The following is a 14,040-nucleotide window of genomic DNA, read 5'->3' on the forward strand; positions in this document are numbered from 1 at the left end:
TTTCTCAGACACACTCCACTTTAGTGCCAAGAACTGCAACTTGTGCACCGGGTATCTGGATTCACTCCGAGACAATCCGCAGCTGGCGTATGCAATCCCCCAAAGTTTCCCATCCTGCTCCTGGTATAAGGCTGCACCCAACCTAGTGGTGCTTGAATCTGTATGTAAGATGGAGGGTTTTTTAGGATCAGCAAAACCGAGAACAGGTGCAGAGGTAAGTAAGGTATTGAAAGCCAGCTGACATGCAGGAGACCACCAGTGGGCCACCATTAGGCCACCAGTAGACCACCAGTGGGCCACCATTAGGCCAGTATGAGGCCACCAGTAGACCACCAGTGGGCCACCATTAGGCCAGTATGAGGCCACCAGTAGACCACCAGTGGGCCACCATTAGGCCAGTATGAGGCCACCAGTAGACCACCAGTGGGCCACCATTAGGCCAGTATGAGGCCACCAGTAGACCACCAGTGGGCCACCATTAGGCCACCAGTAGACCACCAGTGGGCCACCATTAGGCCACCAGTAGACCACCAGTGGGCCATCATTAGGCCACCAGTAGACCACCAGTGGGCCACCATTAGGCCAGTATGAGGCCACCAGTAGACCACCAGTGGGCCACCATTAGGCCACCAGTAGACCACCAGTGGGCCACCATTAGGCCAGTATGAGGCCACCAGTAGACCACCAGTGGGCCACCATTAGGCCAGTATGAGGCCACCAGTAGACCACCAGTGGGCCACCATTAGGCCACCAGTAGACCACCAGTGGGCCAGCAGTAGGCCAGTATGAGGCCACCAGTAGACCACCAGTGGGCCACCATTAGGCCAGTATGAGGCCACCAGTAGACCACCAGTGGGCCACCATTAGGCCAGCATTAGGCCTCCAGTAGACCACCAGTGGGCCACCATTAGGCCACCAGTAGACCACCAGTGGGCCACCATTAGGCCAGTATGAGGCCACCAGTAGACCACCAGTGGGCCACCATTAGGCCACCAGTAGACCACCAGTGGGCCACCATTAGGCCAGTATGAGGCCACCAGTAGACCACCAGTGGGCCACCATTAGGCCACCAGTAGACCACCAGTGGGCCACCATTAGGCCAGTATGAGGCCACCAGTAGACCACCAGTGGGCCAGCAGTAGGCCAGTATGAGGCCACCAGTGGGCCACCATTAGGCCAGTATGAGGCCACCAGTAGACCACCAGTGGGTCAGCAGTAGGCCAGTATGAGGCCACCAGTAGACCACCAGTGGGCCACCATTAGGCCAGTATGAGGCCACCAGTAGACCACCAGTGGGCCACCATTAGGCCAGTATGAGGCCACCAGTAGACCACCAGTGGGCCACCATTAGGCCAGTATGAGGCCACCAGTAGACCACCAGTGGGCCACCATTAGGCCAGTATGAGGCCACCAGTAGACCACCAGTGGGCCACCATTAGGCCAGTATGAGGCCACCAGTAGACCACCAGTGGGCCAGCAGTAGGCCAGTATGAGGCCACCAGTGGGCCACCATTAGGCCAGTATGAGGCCACCAGTAGACCACCAGTGGGCCACCATTAGGCCAGTATGAGGCCACCAGTAGACCACCAGTGGGCCAGCAGTAGGCCAGTATGAGGCCACCAGTAGACCACCAGTGGGCCACCATTAGGCCAGTATGAGGCCACCAGTAGACCACCAGTGGGCCACCATTAGGCCAGTATGAGGCCACCAGTAGACCACCAGTGGGCCAGCAGTAGGCCAGTATGAGGCCACCAGTAGACCACCAGTGGGCCACCATTAGGCCAGTATGAGGCCACCAGTAGACCACCAGTGGGCCACCATTAGGCCAGCATTAGGCCTCCAGTAGACCTGGTCTTTGTACAGATGGCAGCAGCTACTCACTGCGATGCTCCGCTCTTCTAGTTATTGTGGCGAGTAAACATGGTCGTCCTGAATCCTGTTTTCTTGATGGCATTCCCGTCTCGGCCGCAGCATTCCTGTAGACGACACCTCAGTGCGTGAGCTGGGTTAACACGCCTGAGTCACACATGTTCAGGAACAACAGGAATGTAAAAGAGAAGAAAAACAAATGATGGTGATGGTAGTCATTAGTGCATCCTCCTCTTCCTCTCCACCCCATTTCCTTCTCCATCGTCTTCCTCTCATATTTATTTTCTGTTTGTGGTTGCAGAAGCAACCGGCACTCGATAGGGGGGGCCCAGATCCACTCCCCAGGCAGCTCCAGGGGAAACGCTCTGACTAACGGGGATCTAGCTGAGGAGCAGATATCGGAGTTCGGATCTTCTGGTTGCCATCGGTCCTCAAAGAGTCATGGTAGCCCTGGAAACAGTGCAGGTGAACAGCATCGACTCCCATGTTTCATAGCTTAAGATTACGACTGTTTACCGTCCTCCGTCCATCCCTGACCTCACCTGGCCGTCCTCTCCTCCTTTGTATCGTCCTTAGTTAAAGTTGAGTTGTCGTCAAATGGGCAAGAGAACAGCCGTGGGGGTGTGGCCCGTCAGACTCCGCCTCCATCCTCTCCATCGGGCCGGTCTCCAGCAGCCAGCAGTGACAGCAGCAGTCCATCGCCGGGTCAGGATGCCCTGGGTCCGGCTGAACCGGCAGAACCCGGTCCCAACACCACTTCCACCCCAGAACAGGCCAGCAGCACCGAGTCCGGCTCGGACTCGCTCCCAGCAGGGTAAGAGTCCACCAATCAGAAGCTCTCGTTTCATTTCAAAGATTTCTTCTGCAGATCAGAAACAAGAATAAAACATTTTTATTGTCCAGCTAGAGGTGTCTGCTGATCTTACAGATGGAAAATATTCCCAGATTAATTTCTAAAGGTTGATTAAAATCACAATCACAAGATTAAAAGATTTGACTTCCCACACACCACGTTTCCTGGTGATCAATGAAGTATTTAAATATTGATCTATCTCCACCAACAAGAACTAAAAAACCCTGTGCTAATCCAGAACCCTGGGCTAATCCAGAACCCTGGGCTAAATCAGAACCCTGTGCTAATGCGGATCCTCTTCTAATCCAGAACCCTGTGCTAAGCCGGAACGCTGTGCTAATCTAGAACCTTGGACTAATCCAGAACCCTGTGCTAATCCAGAACCCTGGGCTAATCCAGAATCCAGGGCTAATCCAGAACCCTGTGCTAAGCCGGAACGCTGTGCTAATCTAGAACCTTGGACTAATCCAGAACCCTGTGCTAAGCCGGAACGCTGTGCTAATCTAGAACCTTGGACTAATCCAGAACCCTGTGCTAATCCAGAACCCTGGGCTAATCCAGAATCCAGGGCTAATCCAGAACCCTGTGCTAATCTAGAACCCGGAGCTAATCCAGAACCCTGTGCTAATCCGGAACCCTGGGCAAATCCAGAACCTGTGCTAATCCAGAACGCTGTGCTAATGGGGAACCTCTTCTAATCCAGAACCCTGTGCAAATCCAGAACACGGGGCTAATCCAGAACCCTGTGCTAACCTGGAACCCTGGGAAAATCCAGAACCTGTGCTAATCCAGAACACTGTGCTAATCCAGAACCCTGTGCTAATCTAGAACCCGGGGCTAATCTAGAACCCTGTGCTAATCCAGAACCTGTGCTAATCCAGAACCCTGTGCTAATCTAGAACCCGGAGCTAATCCAGAACCCTGTGCTAATCCGGAACCCTAGGCTAATCCAGAGCCCGGGGCTAATCCAGAGCCCGGGGCTAATCCAGAACCTGTGCTAATCCAGAATCCAGCGCTAATCCAGAACCCTGTGCTAATCCAGAACCCTGTGCTAATCCAGAGCCTTGTGCTAATCCAGAACCCTGTGCTAATCAAGATTCCTGTGCTAATCAAGATTCCTGTGCTAATCTATAACCCTGGGTAAATCCAGAACCCTGTGCTAATCCAGAACCCTGTGCTAATCCAGAACCCTGTGCTAATCCAGAACTCTGTGCTAATCTAGAACCCTGTCCTAATCTAGAACCCTGTGCTAATCCGGAAACTCTGCTAATCGAGAACCCTGTGCTAATCCAGAACCTGTGGTAATCCGGTCCCTCCGCTAATACAGAACCTCTGCTAGCCGAGAACCCTGTGCTAATCCAGAACCCTGGGCAAATCCAGAAACCTGTGCTAAACCGGAACCTCTGCTAATCCAGAAAGCTGTGCTAATCCAGAACCCTGGGCTAATCCAGAACGCCGTGCTAATCCAGAATCCAGGGCTAATCCAAAACCCTGTGCTAATCCAGAACCCTGTGCTAATCTAGAGCCCTATGCTAATCAAGATTCCTGTGCTAATCTATAACCCTGGGTAAATCCAGAACCCTGTGCTAATCCAGAACCCTGTCCTAATCCAGAACCCTGTGCTAATCCAGAACCCTGTGCTAATCTAAAACCCTGTGCTAATCCAGAACCCTGTGCTAATCTAGAACCCTGGGCAAATCAAGAGCCTGTGGTAATCCGGAACCTCTGCTAATCCAGAACCCTGTGCTAATCCGGAACCTCTGCAAATCCAGAACCCGGGGCTAATCCAGAACACTGTGCTAATCCAGAACCCTGTGCTAATCTATAACCCTGGGCTAATCCAGAACCCTGTGCTAATCCAGAACCCTGTGCTAATCCAGAACTCTGTGCTAATCCAGAACCCTGGACTAATCTAGAACCCTGTGCTAATCCAGAACCTTGTGCTAATCTAGAGCCCGGTGCTAATCAAGATTCCTGTGCTAATCTAGAACCCTGGACTAATCTAGAACCCTCTGCTAATCCACAACCCTGTGCTAATCCAGAACCATGTCCTAATCCAGAACCCTGTGCTAATCTAGAGCCTGGTGCTAATCAAGATTCCTGTGCTAATCTATAACCCTGGGTAAATCCAGAACCCTGTGCTAATCCAGAACCCTGTGCTAATCCAGAACCCTGTGCTAATCCAGAACTCTGTGCTAATCTAGAACCCTGGACTAATCTAGAACTCTCTGCTAATCCACAACCCTGTGCTAATCCAGAACCATGTCCTAATCTAGAACCCTGTGCTAATCCGGAAACTCTGCTAATCGAGAACCCTGTGCTAATCCAGAACCTGTGGTAATCCGGTCCCTCCGCTAATACAGAACCTCTGCTAGCCGAGAACCCTGTGCTAATCCAGAACCCTGTGCTAATCCAGAACCCTGGGCAAATCCAGAAACCTGTGCTAAACCGGAACCTCTGCTAATCCAGAAAGCTGTGCTAATCCAGAACCCTGGGCTAATCCAGAACGCCGTGCTAATCCAGAATCCAGGGCTAATCCAAAACCCTGTGCTAATCCAGAGCCCTGTGCTAATCCAGAACCCTGTGCTAATCTAGAGCCCTATGCTAATCAAGATTCCTGTGCTAATCTATAACCCTGGGTAAATCCAGAACCCTGTGCTAATCCAGAACCCTGTGCTAATCCAGAACCCTGTGCTAATCCAGAACTCTGTGCTAATCTAGAACCCTGGACTAATCTAGAACTCTCTGCTAATCCACAACCCTGTGCTAATCCAGAACCATGTCCTAATCTAGAACCCTGTGCTAATCCAGAACCATGTCCTAATCTAGAACCCTGTGCTAATCCGGAAACTCTGCTAATCGAGAACCCTGTGCTAATCCAGAACCTGTGGTAATCCGGTCCCTCCGCTAATCCAGAACCTCTGCTAGCCGAGAACCCTGTGCTAATCCAGAACCCTGGGCAAATCCAGAAACCTGTGCTAATCCGGAACCTCTGCTAATCCAGAAAGCTGTGCTAATCCAGAACCCTGGGCTAATCCAGAAAGCTGTGCTAATCCAGAATCCAGGGCTAATCCAAAACCCTGTGCTAATCCAGAGCCCTGTGCTAATCCAGAACCCTGTGCTAATCTAGAGCCCTATGCTAATCAAGATTCCTGTGCTAATCTATAACCCTGGGTAAATCCAGAACCCTGTGCTAATCCAGAACCCTCTGCTAATCCAGAACCCTGTGCTAATCTAAAACCCTGTGCTAATCTAGAACCCTGGGCAAATCAAGAGCCTGTGGTAATCCGGAACCTCTGCTAATCCAGAACCCTGTGCTAATCCGGAACCTCTGCAAATCCAGAACCCGGGGCTAATCCAGAACACTGTGCTAATCCAGAACCCTGTGCTAATCTATAACCCTGGGTAAATCCAGAACCCTGTGCTAATCCAGAACCCTGTGCTAATCCAGAACCCTGTGCTAATCCAGAACTCTGTGCTAATCCAGAACCCTGGACTAATCTAGAACCCTCTGCTAATCCAGAACCTTGTGCTAATCTAGAGCCCGGTGCTAATCAAGATTCCTGTGCTAATCTAGAACCCTGGACTAATCTAGAACCCTCTGCTAATCCACAACCCTGTGCTAATCCAGAACCATGTCCTAATCCAGAACCCTGTGCTAATCTAGAGCCTGGTGCTAATCAAGATTCCTGTGCTAATCTATAACCCTGGGTAAATCCAGAACCCTGTGCTAATCCAGAACCCTGTGCTAATCCAGAACCCTGTGCTAATCTAGAACCCTGGACTAATCTAGAACTCTCTGCTAATCCACAACCCTGTGCTAATCCAGAACCATGTCCTAATCTAGAACCCTGTGCTAATCCGGAAACTCTGCTAATCGAGAACCCTGTGCTAATCCAGAACCTGTGGTAATCCGGTCCCTCCGCTAATACAGAACCTCTGCTAGCCGAGAACCCTGTGCTAATCCAGAACCCTGTGCTAATCCAGAACCCTGGGCAAATCCAGAAACCTGTGCTAAACCGGAACCTCTGCTAATCCAGAAAGCTGTGCTAATCCAGAACCCTGGGCTAATCCAGAACGCCGTGCTAATCCAGAATCCAGGGCTAATCCAAAACCCTGTGCTAATCCAGAGCCCTGTGCTAATCCAGAACCCTGTGCTAATCTAGAGCCCTATGCTAATCAAGATTCCTGTGCTAATCTATAACCCTGGGTAAATCCAGAACCCTGTGCTAATCCAGAACCCTGTGCTAATCCAGAACCCTGTGCTAATCCAGAACTCTGTGCTAATCTAGAACCCTGGACTAATCTAGAACTCTCTGCTAATCCACAACCCTGTGCTAATCCAGAACCATGTCCTAATCTAGAACCCTGTGCTAATCCGGAAACTCTGCTAATCGAGAACCCTGTGCTAATCCAGAACCTGTGGTAATCCGGTCCCTCCGCTAATCCAGAACCTCTGCTAGCCGAGAACCCTGTGCTAATCCAGAACCCTGGGCAAATCCAGAAACCTGTGCTAATCCGGAACCTCTGCTAATCCAGAAAGCTGTGCTAATCCAGAACCCTGGGCTAATCCAGAAAGCCGTGCTAATCCAGAATCCAGGGCTAATCCAAAACCCTGTGCTAATCCAGAGCCCTGTGCTAATCCAGAACCCTGTGCTAATCTAGAGCCCTATGCTAATCAAGATTCCTGTGCTAATCTATAACCCTGGGTAAATCCAGAACCCTGTGCTAATCCAGAACCCTCTGCTAATCCAGAACCCTGTGCTAATCTAAAACCCTGTGCTAATCTAAAACCCTGTGCTAATCCAGAACCTCTGCTAATCCAGAACCTCTGCTAATCCAGAACCCTGTGCTACTCACGAACCCGGGGCTAATCCAGAACCCTGTGCTAATCCAGAACCCCGGGCTAATCCAGAACCCTGGAATAATCCAAAACGCTGTGCTAATCCAGAACGCTGTGCTAATCTAGAACCCTGTGCTGATCTAAAGCCCTGTGCTAATCCAGAACCCTGGGCTAATCCAGAACCCTGTGCTAATCCTGAACCTCTGCTAATCCAGAACCCTGTGCTAATCCAGAACCCTGTACTAATTTAGAACCCTGTGCTAAACCAAAACCCTGTGCTAATTCGGAACCTCTGCTAATCCAGAACTGTGGGCTTATCCAGAAGCCTGTGCAAAACCAGAACCCAGTGCTAATCGAGAAGCTGTGCTAATCGAGAACCCTGTGCTAAACCAGAACCCTGTGCAAAACCAGAACCCAGTGCTAATCCAGAACCTGTGCTAATCCAGAACCTGTGCTAATCGAGAACCCTGTGCTAATCGAGAACCCTGTGCTAAACCAGAACCCTGTGCTAATCCAGAACCCTGTGCTATTCCAGATCCCTCTGCTAATCCGGAACCTCTGCTAATCCAGAACTCTGTGCTAATCCGGAACCTCTGCTAATCCAGAACCCTGTGCTAATCCGGAACCTCTGCAAATCCAGAACCCGGGGCTAATCCAGAACACTGTGCTAATCCAGAACCCTGTGCTAATCTATAACCCTGGGTAAATCCAGAACCCTGTGCTAATCCAGAACCCTGTGCTAATCCAGAACCCTGTGCTAATCCAGAACTCTGTGCTAATCCAGAACCCTGGACTAATCTAGAACCCTCTGCTAATCCAGAACCTTGTGCTAATCTAGAGCCCGGTGCTAATCAAGATTCCTGTGCTAATCTAGAACCCTGGACTAATCTAGAACCCTCTGCTAATCCACAACCCTGTGCTAATCCAGAACCATGTCCTAATCCAGAACCCTGTGCTAATCTAGAGCCTGGTGCTAATCAAGATTCCTGTGCTAATCTATAACCCTGGGTAAATCCAGAACCCTGTGCTAATCCAGAACCCTGTGCTAATCCAGAACCCTGTGCTAATCCAGAACTCTGTGCTAATCTAGAACCCTGGACTAATCTAGAACTCTCTGCTAATCCACAACCCTGTGCTAATCCAGAACCATGTCCTAATCTAGAACCCTGTGCTAATCCGGAAACTCTGCTAATCGAGAACCCTGTGCTAATCCAGAACCTGTGGTAATCCGGTCCCTCCGCTAATACAGAACCTCTGCTAGCCGAGAACCCTGTGCTAATCCAGAACCCTGTGCTAATCCAGAACCCTGGGCAAATCCAGAAACCTGTGCTAAACCGGAACCTCTGCTAATCCAGAAAGCTGTGCTAATCCAGAACCCTGGGCTAATCCAGAACGCCGTGCTAATCCAGAATCCAGGGCTAATCCAAAACCCTGTGCTAATCCAGAGCCCTGTGCTAATCCAGAACCCTGTGCTAATCTAGAGCCCTATGCTAATCAAGATTCCTGTGCTAATCTATAACCCTGGGTAAATCCAGAACCCTGTGCTAATCCAGAACCCTGTGCTAATCCAGAACCCTGTGCTAATCCAGAACTCTGTGCTAATCTAGAACCCTGGACTAATCTAGAACTCTCTGCTAATCCACAACCCTGTGCTAATCCAGAACCATGTCCTAATCTAGAACCCTGTGCTAATCCGGAAACTCTGCTAATCGAGAACCCTGTGCTAATCCAGAACCTGTGGTAATCCGGTCCCTCCGCTAATCCAGAACCTCTGCTAGCCGAGAACCCTGTGCTAATCCAGAACCCTGGGCAAATCCAGAAACCTGTGCTAATCCGGAACCTCTGCTAATCCAGAAAGCTGTGCTAATCCAGAAAGCCGTGCTAATCCAGAATCCAGGGCTAATCCAAAACCCTGTGCTAATCCAGAGCCCTGTGCTAATCCAGAACCCTGTGCTAATCTAGAGCCCTATGCTAATCAAGATTCCTGTGCTAATCTATAACCCTGGGTAAATCCAGAACCCTGTGCTAATCCAGAACCCTCTGCTAATCCAGAACCCTGTGCTAATCTAAAACCCTGTGCTAATCTAAAACCCTGTGCTAATCCAGAACCTCTGCTAATCCAGAACCTCTGCTAATCCAGAACCCTGTGCTACTCACGAACCCGGGGCTAATCCAGAACCCTGTGCTAATCCAGAACCCCGGGCTAATCCAGAACCCTGGAATAATCCAAAACGCTGTGCTAATCCAGAACGCTGTGCTAATCTAGAACCCTGTGCTGATCTAAAGCCCTGTGCTAATCCAGAACCCTGGGCTAATCCAGAACCCTGTGCTAATCCTGAACCTCTGCTAATCCAGAACCCTGTGCTAATCCAGAACCCTGTACTAATTTAGAACCCTGTGCTAAACCAAAACCCTGTGCTAATTCGGAACCTCTGCTAATCCAGAACTGTGGGCTTATCCAGAAGCCTGTGCAAAACCAGAACCCAGTGCTAATCGAGAAGCTGTGCTAATCGAGAACCCTGTGCTAAACCAGAACCCTGTGCAAAACCAGAACCCAGTGCTAATCCAGAACCTGTGCTAATCCAGAACCTGTGCTAATCGAGAACCCTGTGCTAATCGAGAACCCTGTGCTAAACCAGAACCCTGTGCTAATCCAGAACCCTGTGCTATTCCAGATCCCTCTGCTAATCCGGAACCTCTGCTAATCCAGAACTCTGTGCTAATCCGGAACCTCTGCTAATCCAGAACCCTGTGCTAATCCGGAACCTCTGCAAATCCAGAACCCGGGGCTAATCCAGAACCCTGTGCTAACCTGGAACCCTGGGAAAATCCAGAACCTGTGCTAATCCAGAATGCTGTGCTAATCTAGAACCTTGGGCTAATCTAGAACCTTGGGCTAATCCAGAACCCTGTGCTAATCTAGAACCCGGGGCTAATCTAGAACCCTGGGCTAATCCAGAACCCTGTGCTAATCTAGAGCCCTGTGCCAATCAAGATTCCTGTGCTAATCTATAACCCTGGGTAAATCCAGAACTCTGTGCTAATCCAGAACCCTGTGCTAATCCAGAACCCTGTGCTAATCTAGAACCCGGGGCTAAACTAGAACCCTGGGCTAATCCAGAACCTGTGCTAATCTAGAACCCTGGACTAATCTATAACCCTCTGCTAATCCACAACCCTGTGCTAATCCAGAACCATGTCCTAATCTAGAACCCTGGGCTAATCCAGAACCTTGTGCTAATCTAGAACCCTGGGCATATCCAGATCCTGTGGTAATCCGGAACCTCCGCTAATCCAGAACCCTGTGCTAATCCAGAACCTCTGCTAATCCAGAACCCTGTGCTAATCCAGAACCCTGTGCTAATCCAGAACCCTGTACTAATTTAGAACCCTGTGCTAATCCAGAACCCTGTGCTAATCCAGAACCCGGGGCTAATCTAGAACCCTGGGCTAATCCAGAACCCTGTGCTAATCTAGAGCCCTGTGCCAATCAAGATTCCTGTGCTAATCTATAACCCTGGGTAAATCCAGAACTCTGTGCTAATCCAGAACCCTGTGCTAATCCAGAACCCTGTGCTAATCTAGAACCCTGTGCTTATCCAGAACCCTGTGCTAATCTAGAACCCGGGGCTAAACTAGAACCCTGGGCTAATCCAGAACCTGTGCTAATCTAGAACCCTGGACTAATCTATAACCCTCTGCTAATCCACAACCCTGTGCTAATCCAGAACCATGTCCTAATCTAGAACCCTGGGCTAATCCAGAACCTTGTGCTAATCTAGAACCCTGGGCATATCCAGATCCTGTGGTAATCCGGAACCTCCGCTAATCCAGAACCCTGTGCTAATCCAGAACCTCTGCTAATCCAGAACCCTGGGCTAATCCAGAACCCTGTGCTAATCCAGAACCCTGTGCTAATCCAGAACCCTGTGCTAATCCAGAACCCTGTACTAATTAAGAACCCTGTGCTAATCCAGAACCCTGTGCTAATCCAGAACCCTGTACTAATTTAGAACGCTGTGCTAATCCAAAACCCTGTGCTAATCCAGAAACCCGGGCTAATCCAGAACCCTGTGCTAATCCAGAACCTGTGCTAATTGAGAACCCTGTGCTAATCCAGAACCCTGTGCTAATCTAGGACCCTGTGCTAATCCAGAACCCTGGGCAAATCTAGAACCTGTGGTAATCCGGAACCTCTGCTATTCCAGAACCCTGTGCTAATCCAGAACCTGGGGCTAAACCAGAACCCTGTGCTAATCCAGAATCCAGGGCTAATCCAGAACCCTGTGCTAATCCAGAGCCCGGGGCTAATCCAGAACCTGTGCTAATCCAGAACCCAATGCTAATCCAGAAACCTTGGCAAATACAGAGCCTGTGCTAATCCGGACCCTGTGCTAATCCTGACCCTCTGCTAATCCAGAACCCTGTGGTAATCCGGAACCTCTGCTAATCCAGAACCCCGGGCTAATCCAGAACCCTGGAATAATCCAGAACGCTGTGCTAATCCAGAACGCTGTGGTAATCTAGAACCCTGTGCTGATCTAAAGCCCTGTGCTAATCCAGAACCCTGTGCTAATCTAGAACCCTGGGCAAATCCAGAGCCTGTGGTAATCCGGAACCTCCGCTAATCCAGAACCCTGTGCTAATCCAGAACCTCTGCTAATCCAGAACCCTGGGCTAATCCAGAACCCTGTGCTAATCCTGAACCTCTGCTAATCCAGAACCCTGTGCTAATCCAGAACCCTGTACTAATTTAGAACCCTGTGCTAATCTAGATCCCTGTGCTAATCCAGAACCCCGGGCTAATCCAGAACCCTGTGCTAAACCAAAACCCTGTGTTAATTCGGAACCTCTGCTAATCCAGAACTGTGGGCTTATCCAGAAGCCAGTGCAAAACCAGAACCCAGTGCTAATCCAGAACCTGTGCTAATCGAGAACCCTGTGCTAAACCAGAACCCTGTGCTAATCCAGAACCCTGTGCTAAACCAGAACCCTGTACTAATCCGGAACCTCTGCTAATCCAGAATCCAGGGCTAATCCAGAACCCTGTGCTAATCCAGAGCCCAATGCTAATCCAGAAACCTGGGCAAATACAGAGCCTGTGCTAATCGGGACGCTGTGCTAATCGGGACGCTGTGCTAATCTAGAACCCTGTGCTAATCTAGAACCCTGTGCTAATCACGAATCCTGTGCTAATCCAGTACCCCGGGCTAATCCAGAACCCTGTGCTAAACCAGAACCCCGGGCTAATCCAGAACCCTGTGCTAAACCAGAACCCCAGGCTAATCCAGAACCCTCTAATAATCTAGAACCATCTAATAATCCAGAACGCTGTGCTAATCTAGAACGCTGTGCTAATCTAGAACCTTGTCCTAATCCAGAACCCTGTGCTAATCAAGAACCCTGTGCTAATCCAGAACCGTGTGTTAATCTAGAACCCTGTGCTAATCCAGAATTCTGTGCTAATCCAGAACCTGTGGTAATCCGGTACCTCAGTTAATCCAGAAACTCTGCTAATCCGGAACCCTGGGCTAATCCAGAACCCTGGGCAAATCTAGAACCTGTGGTAATCTGGAACCTCTGCTATTCCACAACCCTGGGCCAATCCAGAACCCTGTGCTAATGCGGAACCTCTTCTAATCCAGAACCCTGTGCAAATCCAGAACCCGGGGCTAATCTGGAACCCTGGGCAAATCCAGAACCTGTGCTAATCCAGAACGCTGTGCTAATCTAGAACCTTGGGCTAATCCAGAACCCTGTGCTAATCCAGAACCCTGTGCTAATCTAGAACCCGGGGCTAATCCAGAACCCTGGGCTAATCCAGAACCTCTGCTAATCCAGAACCCTGTTCTAATCCAGAACCCTGTGCAAATCCAGAACCCCGGGCTAATCTGGAACCCTGGGCAAATCCAGAACGCTGTGCTAATCTAGAACCTTGTCCTAATCCAGAACCCTGTGCTAATCAAGAACCCTGTGCTAATCCAGAACCGTGTGTTAATCTAGAACCCTGTGCTAATCCAGAATTCTGTGCTAATCCAGAACCTGTGGTAATCCGGTACCTCAGTTAATCCAGAAACTCTGCTAATCCGGAACCCTGGGCTAATCCAGAACCCTGGGCAAATCTGGAACCTGTGGTAATCTGGAACCTCTGCTATTCCACAACCCTGGGCCAATCCAGAACCCTGTGCTAATGCGGAACCTCTTCTAATCCAGAACCCTGTGCAAATCCAGAACCCGGGGCTAATCTGGAACCCTGGGCAAATCCAGAACCTGTGCTAATCCAGAACGCTGTGCTAATCTAGAACCTTGGGCTAATCCAGAACCCTGTGCTAATCCAGAACCCTGTGCTAATCTAGAACACGGGGCTAATCCAGAACCCTGGGCTAATCCAGAACCTCTGCTAATCCAGAACCCTGTTCTAATCTAGAACCCGGAGCTAATCCAGAACCCTGTGCTAATCCGGAACCCTGGGCAA

The 14,040-nt window shown here is 50.1% G+C and overlaps 1 protein-coding gene across 1 annotated transcript in view; it reads left to right on the top strand.

The window, feature by feature from the left end:
* Positions 1 to 444: 444 nt before the first annotated feature.
* LOC306769732 (uncharacterized protein) overlaps positions 445 to 14,040 on the top strand; it is a gene marked incomplete at both ends in the record, with an annotated part of 122,371 nt that continues 108,775 nt past the window's right edge. Inside the window, 3 exons of the mRNA XM_079258427.1 lie at positions 445 to 566; positions 2,171 to 2,334; positions 2,446 to 2,683. Of these exons, the coding sequence (XP_079114553.1) occupies positions 445 to 566; positions 2,171 to 2,334; positions 2,446 to 2,683 (524 nt within the window). The remainder of the gene's footprint in view (positions 567 to 2,170; positions 2,335 to 2,445; positions 2,684 to 14,040) is intronic.

Source organism: Telmatherina bonti, assembly GCF_933228915.1.
Source record: "Telmatherina bonti genome assembly, chromosome: 2".
Taxonomy (NCBI): Eukaryota; Metazoa; Chordata; class Actinopteri; order Atheriniformes; family Telmatherinidae; genus Telmatherina; species Telmatherina bonti.